The sequence below is a fragment of the Alnus glutinosa genome, chromosome 11 (assembly GCF_958979055.1).
Source record: "Alnus glutinosa chromosome 11, dhAlnGlut1.1, whole genome shotgun sequence".
NCBI lineage: Eukaryota > Viridiplantae > Streptophyta > Magnoliopsida > Fagales > Betulaceae > Alnus > Alnus glutinosa.
In genome coordinates this window covers 13,915,327-13,934,397 of record NC_084896.1, presented here as the reverse complement: position 1 = coordinate 13,934,397, position 19,071 = coordinate 13,915,327, and the positions used below count along the sequence as shown (strand labels likewise).

Genomic DNA, 19,071 nt, shown 5'->3' with positions numbered 1-19,071 from the left:
TTGTTGACAAACAATAACTTCCACACAAACACATGGTTCATATATCATAAGTAGGTTTAACAAGATGAACATCACAATTACATCAGACATCCTAAATCATTAAACTCTCAACTAGAAAATTGAGACAACACATGCTCCAATAAGTGCAAAGTGATATTAACACAAACTCATGAGGTTTCAACTTTTCTCAAAGTTTATGTACCAAAAAAAATTCATAGAAATCTTAGCAGATGAAAACTATCGAAGCTTAAATCAAAATGTGTATTTTTTTTTATTATTATTATTTTTTGTGTAGGCTGTGCAATGCTTTATTCCCTTAAGCTTTCTAATTGACTTATGTAACGAGTGTTGGACCAATGACTCCCAAACCAGATGGTTTTATGGCACTATATGTAAAACATCTCTAAGGGCTAAATTACTCAAGTCAAAAAGGCTACGAAGCTAGACTAACCATACAATCAACCAAATTGAATTTTTCATCTTTTTATGCGAACACACAATGTTTAGTGAGGCAAGAGACTCGATTACTCAATGAGAACCCATACTAATGATTTTTTATTTTTTTTAATTTAAGCGAAGGTCTCATCAACAAATCATCCTACAAATCTTATGATACACATTCCTCAATTCAAATCTCATACTTCACAGAAATGTGCTTGGGAATTTTAATTAAAACAAGTGACCTTCTCTAATCCAGCAGATGAGTCAATAGATTCAGATTTCTAATGATATGCAACGTTCAGGATATTAAACAAATCAATGATATGCAAACCACAATTGCGATATAATCATGCTCAATCAACAACCTAGCAAAATATATATATAATATAATATAATATTTTTTTTAAAAAAAAATGCAAGTAGGGTAAACAGAATTATACAAGGTGCATTCAGATTAGTTCTCAGGAAAGTGAGTGGGGTCACAATGACACTCTCAAACCCCAAGACTTTCCTAACCAGAACTTGCTTAGACATTGTATTCTTGGATAGTGCCGTAAGCTCACACTAGCAATTTTTTATTTATTTATTTATTTACACAAAAGTAATAAAAATAACAACAAAACAACAAAAATAGCATATAGAAACAGAAATGTCTGCCACAGCCCCAAACTAAATGACACATTGTCCCCAATGTGACCAGAAATACAATACCAAATGGGTGAAGTAACTCGAGTGTAACGTAGCAGAATGCTCCCCTAAACTTGAATGACAAACACTTATCCTAAAAAACACAACAAAAACAAAACAAACAATTAAGTGACAAGGAAAATAATGAGGGTTGCCTCCAGCAAACGCTAAGTTTTCAGTCTTCAGCCAGACTTTCTACAATTGACGACCCATCACTCTGAATAATTGGGATCCTCCAACAAAATCGTCTCAATCTTCGGACTCATCAACTCCAAGAATGGTTTCAGCCTTTGTCCATTAACCTGGAAAGTAGTACCTTTCTTTGGATCCTCAATATCAATGGCCCTATAGGGAAAAACTGATCGAATAATAAATGGGCCTGTCCATTGAGATCGGAGCTTGCTTGGAAAAAGATGCAGACGTGAATTGTAAAGAAGGACTTTCTGACCAAGTTCAAAAGATCGTCTCAAAATATTCTGGTCATGAGCTTTCTTCATTCGTTCCTTGTATAACTTCGCACAATCATATGCATCACTCCTCAGCTCCTCTAATTCATTGAGTTGAAGCTTTCTCTGTGAGCTAGCCTTCGTAAGATCAAAGTTTAGTTGCTTGATATGTGACGACCCTTTTTTTTATTATTATTATTATAAAAATCATTTGCATAATCATTAATCTCTTAAAAATACAAATGAATCCTCATAGTGGCACGACGGTGTGTCGCAAAGCCAACATATGGTACATACCCCATAATATGTACCTGGTAGAGTAATGTCTATCTAACAATGCAACGGAAACATAAACCAACCTGAATAGCGGAAATCATAACATATACCTATATCACATATAATTACAATAAGAGCAATTTAACATCTATCCATTTAAGTCTTATCAATATAATAATTACACAACAAGAATGGCTTACAAGAAATAAGTGACACAAGCGGCACAAGCCACATACAAAACCTCTTAGACAGTGGACAACCTGCAGTCCACCAATTACGACCGTCGCGGCGAGCTTCAGTCATAACATCCCAAGTACACTACTACAAGACTATCAACTACGACTGGAGTACCTGCAGCCAAAGGAGCATCATCTATACGGTTGTGGGGGTTTGCCACATCCATATAGGTGAAAGAATGAGTTCACCGTCTCAGTACATAATACCGAGACCTCAGTAATATTAAACTGACTGAGTTTTTGCAAAAAACCAACTTTTCCTTGTTAGTCTTGCGAGCACTATATCAGCTACCAATGTTATAAACTTTTGTTTGAAAAACCCCTATAGCTGATATAGCAAATATCGACTAATAGAAAACATTTAAAACATACTATGCAACTGAGATGATACATAGAAGTTCCATTTGTAGAAACAACTACGTACGACCTTACCTACGATAATACTTTGTGGTTTGTTTGCTTAGGTTTACATACATGCGAAGATATTCATATGCACATACGCCTTAGGCTTAAATAATGGCATTTAGTCTGCTGTATCAAAACACAGGCATCCCATGCATAAGAAATACCTGCCTCCCAATATTTTGAGGCTTAATGCATTTTGAAAATACTGAAACAAGACATTTAACTTTGATATACAAAGACATTTGCATTCCCAATTATCAGTAACACTACGCTTGAATACATTGAGACTCATTGCCTTTGAGCGTCAATGTGTAATACCCGGGAAAAACACCATACTTAAGATATTGTCACATAAATAAAATTATATATATATATATATATATATATATTTATACATGTAGAGAAATTGGGTTAATAAATAAATTACTAACCAAAGTTGATCGAGCGACTTTGGAAGCGACGTCGATCGATCGAATATTGGTCGATCGAGCGATTCTGGGTCGAAGTCAATCGAGCGACCGAATAGTCGATCGAGCGACTTTATCCAGTGCAGTGCAGATTACGTTGAAACAACAAATGATCGATTTTCAACCTTCAATTTTTGGACCCACACCATGCTCATAGGACAACACGATCATACCCCTTTTAGTTAGTCTAGTTAGCCCAATTCAGTTCAAAGCCAACTAGATTTCCATAGATATCAAACAATCAATGCCTAAAGATGTGGAATAGTGACGTAAGGGATTTGGGCTACGAATTTGGCGTATTATTTGGCTTAAATCCGGCCATTGAAGTGTCTCCTTGTTGGCTTGATCTCAACCCTTCAAGATCATTATATATAGCATGCATGGGTGATTGAATTTCAGCAACTCTCTCTCCCTATATCCCTAACGTAAACCTGCTATTCCTCTTTTATGTTAGTGCAGAAACTTTAAGCTTAGAAATCTCCTTATTTTACCATGTTTTCAAGCTCCTTGTAAGACAAAACTGAGCCTTAGATTGCTCCCTTTTTACCCCAAATCAGCAGAAATTAAGCTAGAACAAACCCCTACCTCTAGATCCAAAAACCAGCAAGCACAACTCACTTGGACAGCAACTCTTCCTTCCTCCTTTGATCTGTTTTGTTCAAAAGTGGTGAGTAATCCTTTTGCTATTTGAAAACTATGATTTGCTCTTGCTTTGGTGAAGTAATGATTATGTACTTATATACGTATATGGTGTAAGACTTGTTGATTTATATTTGGAATATATGGGTGAACGGCTAAAATGTTTGTGTGTGATGGGAAAGGAGTACAAGATATGCATTGTGAAGTGTAAGTGTGCTTTGTGTAAGTTGGAGTGCGTGAATTGTGTTTAAAGGGAATCAAGAAAATATAAGTATGAGAATTTGTAGGGAGATATGTGCTGGAATTTCTTACTTAAAATGGGTGTGTTTTAAGTATAAATCTAATAAGGGGGCTTTTGGAAATAAGCTAGCCGGAAAGGAAGTTGTGTGTGCGAGTTGTTGATGATTTATATATGTATATAGAATTATGAGATTTTGATAAAAGTGTGTTATAATTTAGAAGGCTTAAAGAAGATGTATGTGTGTGGAATTGTAGAAATATGTGTATATATCTATACTAGTCAGGTATATATTAGTTGAAATTAATGGTTAATAAAGAAAGATATTTAAAATGGCGTTCAATATTTTAATTAAGAGAACAAAAATGCTATTATGTCATCCAAGTTATAAATGGGAGTATTAGAATGATTGTTAGAATAACATCTTGAGAATAAGTAATAAATATGTTCGTAACGCTTTATCACTAATTTAGTATTATCATATTATTGTAATTATGCAGTTGTAGAGGAAAAACTTTTGGAGCAGAAACAGTAAGTATCTCTATACTTACTAAGGACGAAGCTGGTTGACTTTCCTATAATATATGTTTATTGCATTATTTACTTGTTTGCGCATGTGGTTTGCATATATTATTATTTTTAATAATCTGTCTAATAACAAGCTGTTGGATCAAGATCCACAGTGGGTATATGAGGCTTCACTAGAGTTCCAAGGTTCTCAGTGAATGAGGAAGTACCTGAAAAGATATTAATAAATACAAAAACTGGTGTACCAAGGTTGTAATGCCCCAGATTTTTAAGACATATTTTTATAATAAAATTTATTATTTGAATAAATGCCCATTCGATTTATAAACTATTTTATAAATATTTTTCAAACTGATTTTTAATGAACCGGTGTTTAGAAAAAAAACTGATAATTATTTTATCACCGAATATTTATTACTGAGTTAATAAAAATTGAGGAATAATTAACCGTAAATATTTATTTACCTATTTTTATAAAATTTATACTATATTGTTTTTAATAATAAAATTTTATAATATTTTTATTCAGCATCTTCTTTCTATCCGTTCTTCTTCCTGCACTAAAATGGATTCTGCACTAAGCAGAATTACTCGCACCAAACTCCACCATTTCTCCACTGCACTTAAACAATCAAACCACTACAGCAATCATCTTTCATGATCGACCACTGCGAGTCTGCAATCTTCCATCTTCTCCATTTTCCCCACTGCAAATTTCTTAATCAAACCACTACCGTTTATTAAATCCATTATCTTCTCCACTGCACCCGTTTGATCCCCACTGCAATTTCATAATCGCACCATCCTTCTCCACTGATCAGTGCAGCACTAGGTTCAGTGTTCACCAAACCATTTCCACTGATTCTCAGTGCTTTCTCCACCTACGGCACTCATCTTCCACTCTGTGTATTTTTTTTTTAGAACACTTCAACTGCATGCACTCGATTGTTCTCCTATAAAAACTGGACATTTCTCCTTATGCAATCACACCTCTCTTCTCCTTGTTCTTCTTTTTCATTTTCTTTTGAGGCCGAGATATGGTCGGCCAAGTAAGAAAGAGGGACAGAGGGAGAATTGTTGAGAGAAGAGATGAGAGACCAGAGAGGGAGAGAGACCAAAACCCAGCAAGCACGAACCCACCGAACCCAGTAATGCAGAAGACCCAGCCGGCCCAGACCCTGTTTGAACCCGAGACTCGACAAATCCCAGCAAGCACAAAACCCCGAACACCTCAAACCCAAACCTGCCAAGCTCAACAATGAAACCACGGCAATCAGAAGCCGGGCAACCCATCCAGCCGAGCAGTGAAGGCCGTGACCCTGTGAACAACCCAGTGAGACCCGGCGTGCCCAGCCGCATCCTCTGAACCCGTGAACAAATTTCCAGCGACCCCAGCCATGACCCAGCCGATCCTCCGGCGTGAACCACCGGACTCCGATGAACCCAGCGAACCCGTGACCCCGATCCAGCAAATTCCGGCACCCATCCAAAGCAGACCCAATCAACCCGTTGTAGCCAGTGAATCCAGAACAACCCGTGACCAGCAAACCGGACCCAACTCAGACTCGGCGATGGCGCGTAGGGTCCATCAAAACCGACAGGAACCGGTGGATCCAGAACCGTGGGCGCCGATGACCGTGAACCTGATACTCAAGAACGAAAACTTGACCTTCGGAGAACATGATATAGACGTAGAGAACCGTGAGCCAACAAGAAGACCCGAGCCCAGCAACCCGGATCTGATCCAGCCCGATCCCATCACAGCAACCCAGAATACCCGAGAATCAATTTCCTTAAGCCATCAGCCCATACCACAGCCTGCAAACCATAACCCAGTCGGCCCATAACCCGTGACCCAGCAACCCAGAATTTTCTTAAGCCCAAACCCGAAGCCCATCAAACCAAGAAGCCCATCAACCATGATCAACCCAGGACCCATAACCCATGAGCCCAGACCCGAGATCCGACCCGGACCCATACCCGTGACCCGAACCCGGAACCCAACCCGCCGGTGACCCATCTCCGGCAGAACTCCGGCGAACTTTCCGGCGACTTTTCCGGCAACTTTCCGGCGACTTTCCGGTGACTTTTCCGGCGATTTTTCCGTGACCGAACTCACCACTAGATTTTCTAGTGAAAATTCTTAGTTAATAAACTAAGGAAATATACAAAGAGGATTAAAGCTCGATCCCGATATTATGGGAAATCCAAGTAAGGGAACCCTTTGCCCCTTCTCAAATTATTATATTATTTTAATTATTCCTTTATTTGCAAAATTTCGAATTTATTATTTTGATTTGGTATTTCAAATTATTAAATTATTATATATAAAGGATTTGTTGGTTTTGATATAAAATTTTTGAGTATAAAAATGATATTCTTGAAATCGTGATTTTAAGTAAAAAACCCTCCAACACGTTGCCCTATATATACTAGTAAAGAATGAGAAAGTTTTTGTGAGAAGTTATACAAGAAAAGAATGAGAAAGTTTTGGGAGAAAACTCTTTGAGTTATATATAAAGGAGAAATATTTTTGAAAAGGGCACGTGTGTGGAGGAGATTATATTTTGAGGCCTAGACCCGCAGAGATTCGAGACCCTTCAAGATTTAGCTCGGTACCGTAGCTCGAGATGGAAGCGCACCCGCTGGTTCGCTTAGTGACAGCGGTATCTGTCTCTATGTCAGTCTAAGTGCACTTCAATTAATTAGCTGATGGGGGTGGGGCCTGTGGCCACAGGTAAACCGCGTTACTCACCCAAGGTCAACGCATCGACCGCGCAACCCTACTTACACAGGGCGTAATAGTGTATTGGCATATATTATGACTAATGATTATTTCAAATATATATATATATATTAATTGTGTATAAAAAGGGAGTTTTTGACAAATGTTTTGGAGATTTATAAAAGGGAGTTTTTACACAAATGTTTTGGAGATATTTAAAAGAAGTTTTTGACAATTGTTTGAAGATTTTCAAAAGAATTTAACTCAACTGTTTTATGGTTGAGGATTCCTTACTGAACATGTTTTTTTGTGCTCACCCCTTATTTTGTTTTTGTTTTCAGGTTATGAACAGAGAGACGTAGGTGGCCGGGATGGGATCTAGGAATGCATTAGGACATTTCATTTATATTACCCAAAATTTTCAGTTATTGTATCTTTTACAATTAAATGACCGTTTCCGCATTTATTAAAAACTCTGAGATTTTGAAACCATTATTATTTTTATTTATTTAAATCAGCATACTAGTTAAGATATTTGGCAGACCTTACGAATCTTTGCATTTTAAAGAGAAAAGTGACGAACCTAACCCATAGCGGTTTGGGGGCGTTACAAAGGTCATCAGGGAAACCAAGGTTTCCAGGAGCTAAGGCTCCCAAAGATTATAATTAAAAGTTAAAGTGATGAAGCTAAGGCTTCAAATAAAACGCTAATCATGCCAAGGCCAACAGAGTAGTGGAAAAATGGCAATACCTAAAACTCTGCACTTAAAACTGTCATTGCTTTATGATTATGTTTATGTTCATTTTATGTCTATGATTCGCGATCATAGATTATTTATTGCATATACATATGATCACATGACCATTGCATTATGTTGCATTTATTAAATAAACCAGCACTCATTATATTTTGGGAAACAGTGGACTCACTTTAGTATTTTATGTTGTTGTCTTCTCTCTGTATTGTGTGATTATTCAGGTTATGAAGAAGAAGAATATCAGGATTATCCAGACTCTTAGATGGTTCCTGATATTGGGTTTTGTGAGGCTAGACTGTCTTTCTTTTTGGGAACTACCCTGTTGTAGTTCATTGTCCTAGTTCAAGACAATATTTATAATTCTGCAGTTATGTAGATATTTGGCTTGTATGACTATTATGCCCTGTGAGGCATGACTACTACTACATTGTATAATTATATTGACTGGCTTAGAAGCTCTGAAGTGTCATTTAATTCCCAAGTCTATATTATATCTATATAAACTGTTGCCGATAATTAACTCTGATAAGTTAGTAATATCACGTAGAAATTGAAAATTTTTCACTTACGCCTTTTTTGCAAAAGGTGGGGCGTTACACAGTGTGATCATGCGAGCACTAGAGTGAGACTCCAATATTCAAGCACGTCTTTGCTGAAGAACAAATAACAACTGCCTACTATACCAAGACATAACATTCCAATCTTTGAACAATGTGAACATCTAGGCACATCCAAACTCAATGCTTCTTAAATCATGCAAATAGAAATATACATATCATAAAATCAGTACACACAAACACACCATGATATATGTATGCATATGCTGATTGAACAGAGACACGTATCTCAATAGCACAGGGACCGTATCCTAAGATAACATAGAGTCTGTAACTCAAAGAGAACAGGGACCGTAACTCAAGGAACAGGGACCGTATCCCAAGGTAACATAGAGTCTGTAACTCAAAGAGAATAGGGATTGTATCCCATATTAACGTTAAGTCCATAACTCCAGAGAACAGGGATCGTATCCCAAGGTTTGTGCCGTTAAGCACGCAATGCTTCATGTCCCAATTTTTACAACTCACACTAAAAATCCCGATCATTTACAATGCAACCATAGTCTACAAAATTCCCAACCACAGCACACAATCACACTATTCATTCCACACTCCACATACCATATACAATTCTCCAAAATATCATTGATAAGTTCAACATACTCAAAAGTATTCAAATCATCCAAAATAGTTATATTCAACATACAGTTGGTTCGGATTTATAAAACAACATATATATCTTGCAATTCATTAATATATAAAAATAATAGTTTCTCAATGAGTAGAATACTCACCTTGGCTACATAGGACTCATGACTCCAACATTCCACTGAATTCTAGTCACTTGGACTCTACATTGGAGAATCAATCGAAGTCTCCAATCATGACACGAGCCTGCAAATATTTATGATATCAGACTAGCTATTGAATCTCATACTCTATGACACATACACTACCTGCGTGCTCATACACTGCATCACCCACTTCTAAGGCTAGCTAAGTATCATAAACTATTATTAGGTTATCATTTAGGTTTAGGTTCATATTATATCATGTTTATTAACAAAAGATGTATTCACTATCTTCATTAGCTTATCTATTATTGTTGTAATACATTATTATTGCTACTCTCTTTATAGTTTGTCATTCATTTACTAAGTTAACAATATATATATTTTAGTTATATACATGTATATGTATACGTATACACATACAACATTTAAACCTAATCCATTAAGTCTTTCCAACCTAGAACTTAGAACCTTAGTGACTTATATTTTAAAGGTTATCTTAATGTCTTTAATTATATTAGACTAAAATCACATAATCTATTTATATAATTACTTTACTAGTTTCTATCCTACCAAATAATTTAGATTATAGGATCTAAACGCATTAGCTATTACTTGCTTATTTTTCCTTATCTTATTACACATTTCTCACTTAGTACCTAGGTGAGGACTTAAACACTAATTGGCAATTCATTCTCTTTAAACTCCAAATGAAACATAATAAGAATCTAACTTTAATCGATTCAACTTTATCCAACACATAGCCAAAATCCTTATTTACAATCAAGACTAACTTCTCTCTCAAGTGGGAATAACCACATATCTTCAACCCAAAATCTCATAGCAATTGTCAGCATTAAACCACCATTTACTTTCAAAATCCATTATGCTTCATAATTCAATTTTTCACCAAAGCCTAATGCATACTCATCAATTTTACTATAAAACCCAACTCTCAACAATTTACACGAAGGCTAGAACTTTGTTACATAGTCTAACACAATTTCCTTAGATAATTTGCCACCCTATTTCAACAAAACAATGCTCCATAGGAAGTAATGAATATCATATTGAACTCAACCCAAGGATTAACTATAATCATTCAACAAACCCTAATTTACCTTCAAGACTCCATATACCCAATACCAATACGTCAATATTCAATGAAAAATAATAAATATTATTTCAAAACTAATTCCCAAATCAAATACCTACTCGGCCAAATAGGACCAACAACACCCATAGAAGGATTTACTACACAAAATCACTCCAAGACTTCATCCTATTCTCTCCAAATCAAACATCAAAGCCTAACACCAATTCATAATCAACAATCCATACAAGAATGACAAGAAATCCAACCATTAATCACAATTCACATTTGGCTATAACAATCTCAAACAATAGGGAATCCAACCAATAAATTCCACCAATTGAAATAACCCAATCAACTAAAACTCAATCTCTAACAAGTAAACATAAACCAACATCGTTACCCAATTTACAAATCCCAAAACAAATTTGGATTCCACCAAAATACTCATCCAAATCATCAAAAATTTCAAAACTTAACCAATCCAAACAATTCAAACATTTAATGAAAACAAAGAACTAAAACACCAACTAAAACTACCAAAACCGAAACCCCAAGAGGCTTATACCATTCGGCCATCACACCCATTGAAACCCTAGATTTCTTCTATCTTAAAAATACCCAAATCAAACCAATCAAAGCCCTAAATTCGGACCCATACCAAAACCATTACAATCCATACAATTTTTTAGGCCAAAGATCAATGAGTAATTTGAAAATACAAGGAAAGGGTTAGGGATTTACCAATTTATTTTCCTTCTTCTCATGGCCGGATCTCTCACGTTCTCTCCATTCGGTGGCTCTCTCTCTCTCGTGTGTGTGGTGCACAGACAAGAAGGGAGAAATGAGAAGGAGAGAAGAATGGAAAGAAAAGAAAAAGAAGAAAGGAAGGTGGCGTGCGTAACTGGCAAAGAAAAGGACAGAGAAAAGAGAAGAGAAAATAAGAGAAAGAAGAAGAGGGAGCTGTTGGAAAACAGAGAGGAGAAGGAGAGAAAAGGAAAAGAAAAGGGCGAAGAAGGAGAGAGACGTGCGGGTGAGGGGAGAGAGAGAGAGAAAAAGAAAGGAAAAGAAAGAAAATGGATAAGTTGAGGGACACATGACACAAGCTGAGTGGTTGAGAGGAGATAATGAAATCCTCCATAGCCAACCAGGTTATGACACGTGGCAAGGGGAGATTTCATTTATTTTTAAAGCCCCCAGCTTTTATAAACCATTGTAGGACCCCACTACATTAAAAATAACAATTAATGTATAACCCCACATTTATTCAAACTACATTTATTAATGCGATTAATTATTTATTCCACTAGGACCTTGAAAAATCAAATGACTTCTAATATAAACAAGTTTGTGCAAAAATGTGTGCAACAAAATTGCAAAATGCGGAATTAAAGGAGACAGATATTTTGTTAACGAAGTGGAAACTTAGTCAAGAGAAAAGCCACTTCGGGGCAGCCAAACCCAGGATATCCACTATTCAGAAGACAAGACTAGTTTCAAAGCAGTAGCACTCACATAACCTTATGCAGTGATCGTACCTTGAACTCTGATGTGTAACCCAACACGAACGTCTCCTAACCAAGTCTCCTACTTGAACGGGTCTTCAATGGAATCCTTTATCCTAGGGCCAACTCCTAAGATCGACTTCAAATCATCGCAGTAACAGCACACACATCAACGGCTTAGGAGAGACTAACTCAGCACAACAATTCTAAAATATAACTCTCTAAGCACTAAGGAATTTAATACCAAATTCTTGCAGTTCTCAAGCCTATGGACCTCTATTTGTAGGCTGAAGGTTCAAATGAACGCCTGGCTTAAAAAACCTTGGCATCGTCAGGACGGTAGACATAAGGCGTCCAGACGGACAACTGTGCGATCGGCTTTCCAAAATTTCGTTGAAATTCTTTCCTGATTTGAGCCACGTTCGGACGGTGTTGCCCTGTCATCCAGACAGTCGCACCTTCGCTGTACGCAATTTCCATATTAAGGCTTTGCGCGTCTGGACCATAGGAATGATCGTCCAGACGGTTGATCTGATGCATGCAATTTCCATATTTGTAGCTCGCGCATCCGGACCATGAAGACTGGCGTCCAGACGTCTGAATTTTGAAAGCGCGACTTGCCTTATGGATGAAGCGTCCGGACGGGAATCCACATCGTCCGAACGGTTGCAGCTGTCTTCACATATCTATGTTTTGGAAAGAAATCCCATAGCTGGTCGAACACTAAGTGGCGTCCGGACGTGCTGCTGAAACGTTCGGACGGATGCAAGCTGGAGCAGTTCGAAGCTTATCGACACAGAGGAAGGTCCGGACGAAAAGTTCTCGTCGTCTGGACGGATGATGCTTTGGATAGTTGGGAGTCTGGATGGTATATCATGTCGTCCGGACGGCTACAAGGGATCTGATTTCTCTGACTTTTAGATTGTGCAGAATCTTCTAGAAGACTTCTGAATAGCTGAATCCCTATTTAAAGGCATCATTACATAGAAGTGATTTTGTCCAACAGAATGTAGCCAATTACAAACTAACATGCCTATTATTATTTTCTAAAGACCCATTAGAATTATTTTATTATTCTAATTCTATTATTTTATCTAAACTCATTTTATTTCAACAACATAAACATCACTTAGAATCTATTAGCCCACAGCAACAAGGATATATAGATAGCCAAAGGAGTTTGGGAAAGGTCCCATGAAATCAATGCCCCACACATCAAAAATCTCAACAATCAGAATGAGGTTGAGGCATCATATTCCTTCTAGAAATACTTCTTAGCTTCTGGCAGTGCTCACAAGAGGTACAGTAGGTTTGAGAGTTACGGAACAAGGTAGGCCAATAAAATCCACACTGCAAAATCTTTGCAGCGGTTTTCTTTACACTAAAGTAGCTTCCACAAGCATGATCATGACAAATGAAGATGACGTTAGATTTGTCATACCCAGGGATACATCATCTCCTAATGATCTAATCAAGACAATACTTAAAAAGGTAAGGATCATCCCAGAAAAAGTACTTCACTATCGCCATAAACTTGGATTTGTCTTGCCGCCCCCAATGCAAATGCATGTGACCAGGGACAAGGTAGTTCACTATATCAGCGAACCACGATGAGCGAGTGTGAGCAATGTGCATCAATTGCTCATCGGGGAATGTCTCAGAGATGGGGTGACCTCCTTAGTGAATTCCATAGTCAATCTAGATAGATGATCGACCACCACCTTTTCGGAACACTCTATAATGCACTTCACGCATTACTTCATTAAACCTTAGTCTCTGCGTCCGAATAATGTCGCTCTAGAGTCTAGACGGTTGCAAGCTGTCTTCACCAAGCTTGTGTTGAGCTGTTCAGAATCTTCTCAAACACTGATGGGCGTCCAAACTTTTCATTGGGTCGTCTGGATGGTCAACTAGGGTCCGACTTTTGCTGAGTTGTAAACTGTGTAGAATCTTCCTAAAATCCAAAAATTGCCTTCTTGATGCTTGTGATAGTGATAATTGTCATATTAAGGCCATTTCCATATTGGAGAAATAATCTCTAAATATTCTGAAGACTTTGAATAATTATGGCATCCCTGTTACAGGAGCACACTTACATGACAGTGATTTTGTCAACAGAATATAGCTAATAAACCTAACACAAAAGGAACGCAACAGAAGCTACAGTGATTGACGTTGGGAGTGAAAGAAAAGTAAAAGAGAGGGAAGATGGTTTCGGAGGCTTCAAAATTCCCAGCTACAAGGAATGTATCAGAAGCGTAAATTAAACGCCATTCTAAAAGTATGAAAAAAAAACACGTTTGTCCTAGAGACTAGAGTGTATATAAGAAAAGAAAAGGCCAACAGAGTCGCTTCTAACATTGATATAATCAGAACGTATATAAAAACAAGCTTTCAAAACAAGATTGATGCCAACAAAAAGGTTGTACAGAAAAGAAAAGCCAACAAAAGATTGTACAAAAAGAAGAGAAAAGTGTAAAAAAAAAAAAAGAAATAAAAAAAGAACAACAGAGGCTATCAAGCTTTGATGATTACGGTACACAAAGAAATACAAGGAAATAGAAAAGAAAATACTACTGATGACGTCGGCACAGAATGTGAAAAAGAAAAGAGAGAAGCATGCTTTACACTAAAAGGAAATAAAAATAACGAAAAAGACAAGGCTCACCTTGTTGCAGAGACCAAGGTCGTGCAAGAGAGAGTCAGAGAGGCGGCTATAAGAATTTTGTGAGAGTAAAAGAGAGTAGGTCCAAATATATATATTTATATAAGCAGGGTAATGTGTCATAAATATTATATATTTGAATTCTTTAATTTATATTTGTTAAATTTTAAACATTTTTTTTTTATTAATTTTAATATTTAAATATTTTACAAGCCATTGAAAGAAAATAACAATTTGTACGTGAAATTACAAATTTATAGAGAATAATATTTTGTCTGATGGAAGACATGTGCATGAGCTCTATATTCGGGCCTTATTCTTTGCGCTTGCAAGGGACTTAAAAGTAAAAAGAACAGTGCAAAGCAAAAAGATAGAAAGGCAGCTCTTTACACGTGTACATGAAGGTGCAAGTGAGATTATTTTCTAGACCAGAAGTCGTGAGCGCCGTGGGTGCATTTATTTCTAACACATGGCCTATAGCCATGCGTCATTGCCAAGGCACAAGCTCTTTCCAAATGCGTTCATTCCTTTTGGCGGTGCGAAATGGAGAGCACCGACTTGAGCTTTTCTATTTCCTTACACGGGCATGTTTTCCGTAAGAGGTGCCTAATTACTTCCAAGAAGAGCAACAACACAGCACTGAATGTGGAAAGGGGTCATTAATTGTTTTACATGGATTCTTTCCTAAGCTGGAAGCACCAAAACACATTTTTCTCTAGGAGAAACTGCAGCTCTTTACATGTACAAATCATGCGGCACCCTTGAGAGATTCTTTCCCTAATTACCTAGCAGCAAAAGCACTGACTTAGAGCTTTTGGTTCTTTCCAAAATGAGTTTTAGCAGCATCGACTTGTGTAAATCTACGTGGAGACGTGGAGTGAAGAGGCGCCAGTGTGCATTATTTCTAAACCTAAAAGAGCCGTGCAGCAACGTCATTCTATATTTGGAACAATTGAAAGACAGCAGGTGTGCGGCGCAAGGAGAACCAAAAATAGAGCACATAATTTTCCATAACAAGCAGTGCGTTTTCGGCTTGCACGTGATCTACTGTATATTTTTCCTTAGGACGTGGAGGAGGCGCCGAAAACCCTAGGAATTTGTGGCTATATATATGCTTCTTTTCTTTGCATGTGGGGGGAGGGAATGTGAGGAACGTGTGGAGGCGCAAGACTTGTGTCGCATTCGACACGTATTTTTGTACAATTATTTTGTTTATGTATAATTAATATTTTGTTATTAAGCTTTAAACAAATAGATAAATGTATGGCTTTAATGTGATAATTAAAACTTATTAGTTTTATAAAGTTTAATTCTGCTGCTTAGTTTATTAACTCTGATATATCAAATACATATTATGGGATATGTATATTGAGCTGGCTTAGTGACAAATTGTCATGCCACTAGTAATTTCATTTTATATATATATATAATGGGTCGTTACAATAAGAATGGAGAAATTTAATAATATAATCAATACTTTAACAACCAATAATTTTGAGATATAGAACAAATATAGCTACTGCGTCTTTGAGTTGTGATGTTAAGTCAAACGACGTATATTATGGAACAAATATTACTGAACATAAAATGAACAAAAACGGTTTAAAATTATATAACAATAGAAGAATGAACAATTTTATATCAAATTTGAATGCTTGTTGTACTTTTCTCCTTTGTGAAAAGAACCCATTTTTATTCCATCCTAGGATTATTGTTATCACCAAATGTCTTTTCAAGTTGAACATCGGCCACACCTCTTTATTCTTTTACTTTATATTTCCTTTGTTAACAGATAGGGTGATTTGATTTGAAATAAAACATACAGAATAAACTCTTTTAAGGTAATAAAAGAAAATGACGATTCAGCGAGATTGAGAGGGTGCAAGGGATTAACTGATTCTGATTCGTGAGATCGCACTGATTCCCCATGCCCCTTCAAAGAATAGAAAGTAGGGAGTTGAGTTGAAATAATTTTTTATTAGGCTAATTTGTTGCAATTTTATTTATTTATTTGTTTTTTTGAGTGATCTTGCAATTTTGTTGTGTATAAAATATATATTTTTGCTTTATATATACATACATTGAAAATGATTTTTGACTTGGGCGCTCCAATATACGTGGACCTTTAAGTGTTGATTAATAATTTATTATTATTATTATTATTATTATTTTTTGCATTGATTAAGAAAATTCAAATCCCTCTAAGATACCCTTAATTCTCAGAAAGCATCTTACGTTGCTAGGCGGCGCAATGGTATCATTTTGTTATATGCACAAGTCACAACTTCTCAATGTATCGAGAAATCTCCCTATATAGCTATTACTGCAACGATCAATTCATGGGAGTATATATATATATATATATATATATATATATGTCCCAATCGCTCATTGACTCTTTAATAATGAATTGTGAATTGGACCAAACGCCAAACTAGAGAGCATTAATATTTTTCTTTCCCTGGTTTATTTTATCTCGTATTTTCTAGTTTTATATTGATTAGAGGCCACAGAGAGCATTGAAATCTCATAAGTAAAAGGATTAATAAATCCAGTTAATTTAAATGCCTAGTACCTCACGATATTTCCTCTCCTTTATCACCCAGTAACTGATAAATTGAAGTCTTGTGTGTCTTCAATTGTATAAAACTTGTCTCGCCACCCTTAATTGGTAATTAATCATGGCTGCCATTCCATCTCATGAGCAGGTGTCGCTTAGCCAGGTCAGAATTCCAGTTGATATGGAGGCACATGCACATGAAGCAGAAGACAACCATTTTGACTACCATCAAAGGGCACAGTGGCTTCGTGCTGCTGTGTTGGGAGCCACGGATGGGCTTGTTTCTGTTGCATCACTTTTGATGGGCGTGGGAGCTGTCAAAAAAGACTTTAAAGCCATGCTCCTTGCTGGGTTTGCAGGGCTAGTTGCTGGGGCTTGTAGCATGGCAATAGGAGAATTTGTCTCCGTTTACACTCAGTATGACATAGCCATAGCTCAGATGAAGAGAGAGGAGAAAACAAAAAATAGTGAGGATATGGAAAAGGAGAAGCTACCGAACCCGGTACAAGCTGCTTTCGCATCAGCCCTTGCATTCTCTGTGGGAGGATTGGTGCCACTACTGGGTGCTGCGTTTATAAAGGAGCATAAAATGAGGCTCAGATTGGTGGTTGCGGTGGCGAGCCTCACATTGGTTGTGTTCGGAGTGATAGGAGCAAAGCTTGGGAGGACTCCTGTGGTGAGCTCTTGTGCGCGGCTGCTTGTTGGAGGATGGATGGCTATGGCCATTACTTTTGGGATGACCAAGTTTATTGTCTCCACTGGATTGCAATTCTGATTCCCCCTTTTTCTTTTCTTTCTCTATCCTTCTTCCCTTTTATTAGTAAGTGGTTTTGGTGAAGTTCAATGAATAAGTTTGTTAATGTGAAAGATCATTCAGTCTTCACTTTTCCCTTCTTTTTTTTTTTTTTTTTTTAATTTATATGCATTTGTGTTTTCAAATCTTGATTACTCTACCAATAATATCATTTCCGCATGTTCTGAATACCCATGATGAGACTGTTAGTAACTGCATCTACTCTTCTATTCAACAAAATATTTTGATTTTGTTTTGATAATTACACCACAAAGAAATTGATTTAAGTTTCAATGACTCTAAACCAAAATATTAATGAAAAAAAGTATCGTTTTAACGATACCGATTATTAGACATACAGTGAGAATCCACGACTCTAGAACCAAAACATATCATTTAGTCACTACAAAAAATCAAACAACCTATTTAAGCAAACAAAATCTTTCATAGACATGAAACACCAACAAGAGTTTCAACCAAAATATACTTTCATGCGCCAAAACAAAAGCCCAAAATTTATCCTCTTTAACACAGATAACAATGGCAAATCACAATCTTCAACTAAAGAATCAATTTACCTAAACAAAATTCATTTCACAACCAATCCAAACCATAACCTATCCTTAACCGGAATCACATCACAAAACACAACCAAAACTCCCAAAACAAACCAATCCAACCATCACACAACGAGTTGGAAGAGAGCACCGCAACGCAAAACACAACAGCTTTAATTTCGGAACTAAATATTTACTAGATTTGTATTCAATAAGCAAACAACCTAGAACCAAAACCCAAAACATATCATTTAGTCACTACAAAGAATCAAACCACCTATTCAACCAATAAAAATCTTCCATAGAGTTTCAAACAGCAACAAGAGTTTCAACCAACATGCGGCAACCCGGTTCAAAGTATAACAATTTTTTTTTATCCAAGCCATGACAATAACTTGTGCCATATATATATATATATATATATATATCGTAGTGTACCAGATTTTAAATCATAAAATAAAATGTCTTAAATTAAAATTTAAGACTAAGTAAAATAGACAAGTCTAGAGTTGACTCTCTAACGGCTTAATACTGTAGGAAACAGTATTCACATTTAGTAACTGATAAAATTATGTGTCTTCTGACACAATACTTTATCTCCGATAAATAATAAGGTTACATGAATATTTATGAAAATAATTATTCTTTAGTCTTATTATTTATAAATCATAATTTTATAAATAAAGAATAATATTATTAGACTC

The 19,071-nt window shown here is 36.4% G+C and overlaps 1 protein-coding gene and 2 long non-coding RNA genes across 3 annotated transcripts; 2 read left to right on the top strand and 1 right to left on the bottom strand.

The window, feature by feature from the left end:
- Positions 1–1,990: 1,990 nt before the first annotated feature.
- Positions 1,991–11,179, bottom strand: LOC133881594 (uncharacterized). The gene is made up of 3 exons (XR_009902560.1): positions 11,032–11,179; positions 9,198–9,297; positions 1,991–2,222 (listed from the first exon to the last, which is right to left on the bottom strand). It is a non-coding gene; the product is annotated as an uncharacterized LOC133881594 (long non-coding RNA).
- On the top strand, positions 5,368–7,567 carry LOC133881438 (uncharacterized). Its single transcript, XR_009902513.1, has 2 exons — positions 5,368–6,574; positions 7,430–7,567. It is a non-coding gene; the product is annotated as an uncharacterized LOC133881438 (long non-coding RNA).
- Positions 11,180–17,006: 5,827 nt separating the features above from the next.
- LOC133882000 (vacuolar iron transporter homolog 2-like) lies at positions 17,007–17,884 on the top strand. The gene has a single exon (XM_062321086.1). It carries the CDS (start codon positions 17,139–17,141, stop codon positions 17,790–17,792), a length of 654 nt encoding a protein of 217 aa, XP_062177070.1. The 5' UTR covers positions 17,007–17,138; the 3' UTR covers positions 17,793–17,884.
- The last annotated feature ends 1,187 nt before the right edge of the window (positions 17,885–19,071 follow it).

What these genes read in the sequence shown, in the direction of transcription:
- LOC133882000 (XM_062321086.1), top strand. Translation starts at nt 17,139, where the DNA reads ATGGCTGCCATTCCATCTCATGAGCAGGTGTCGCTTAGCCAGGTCAGA.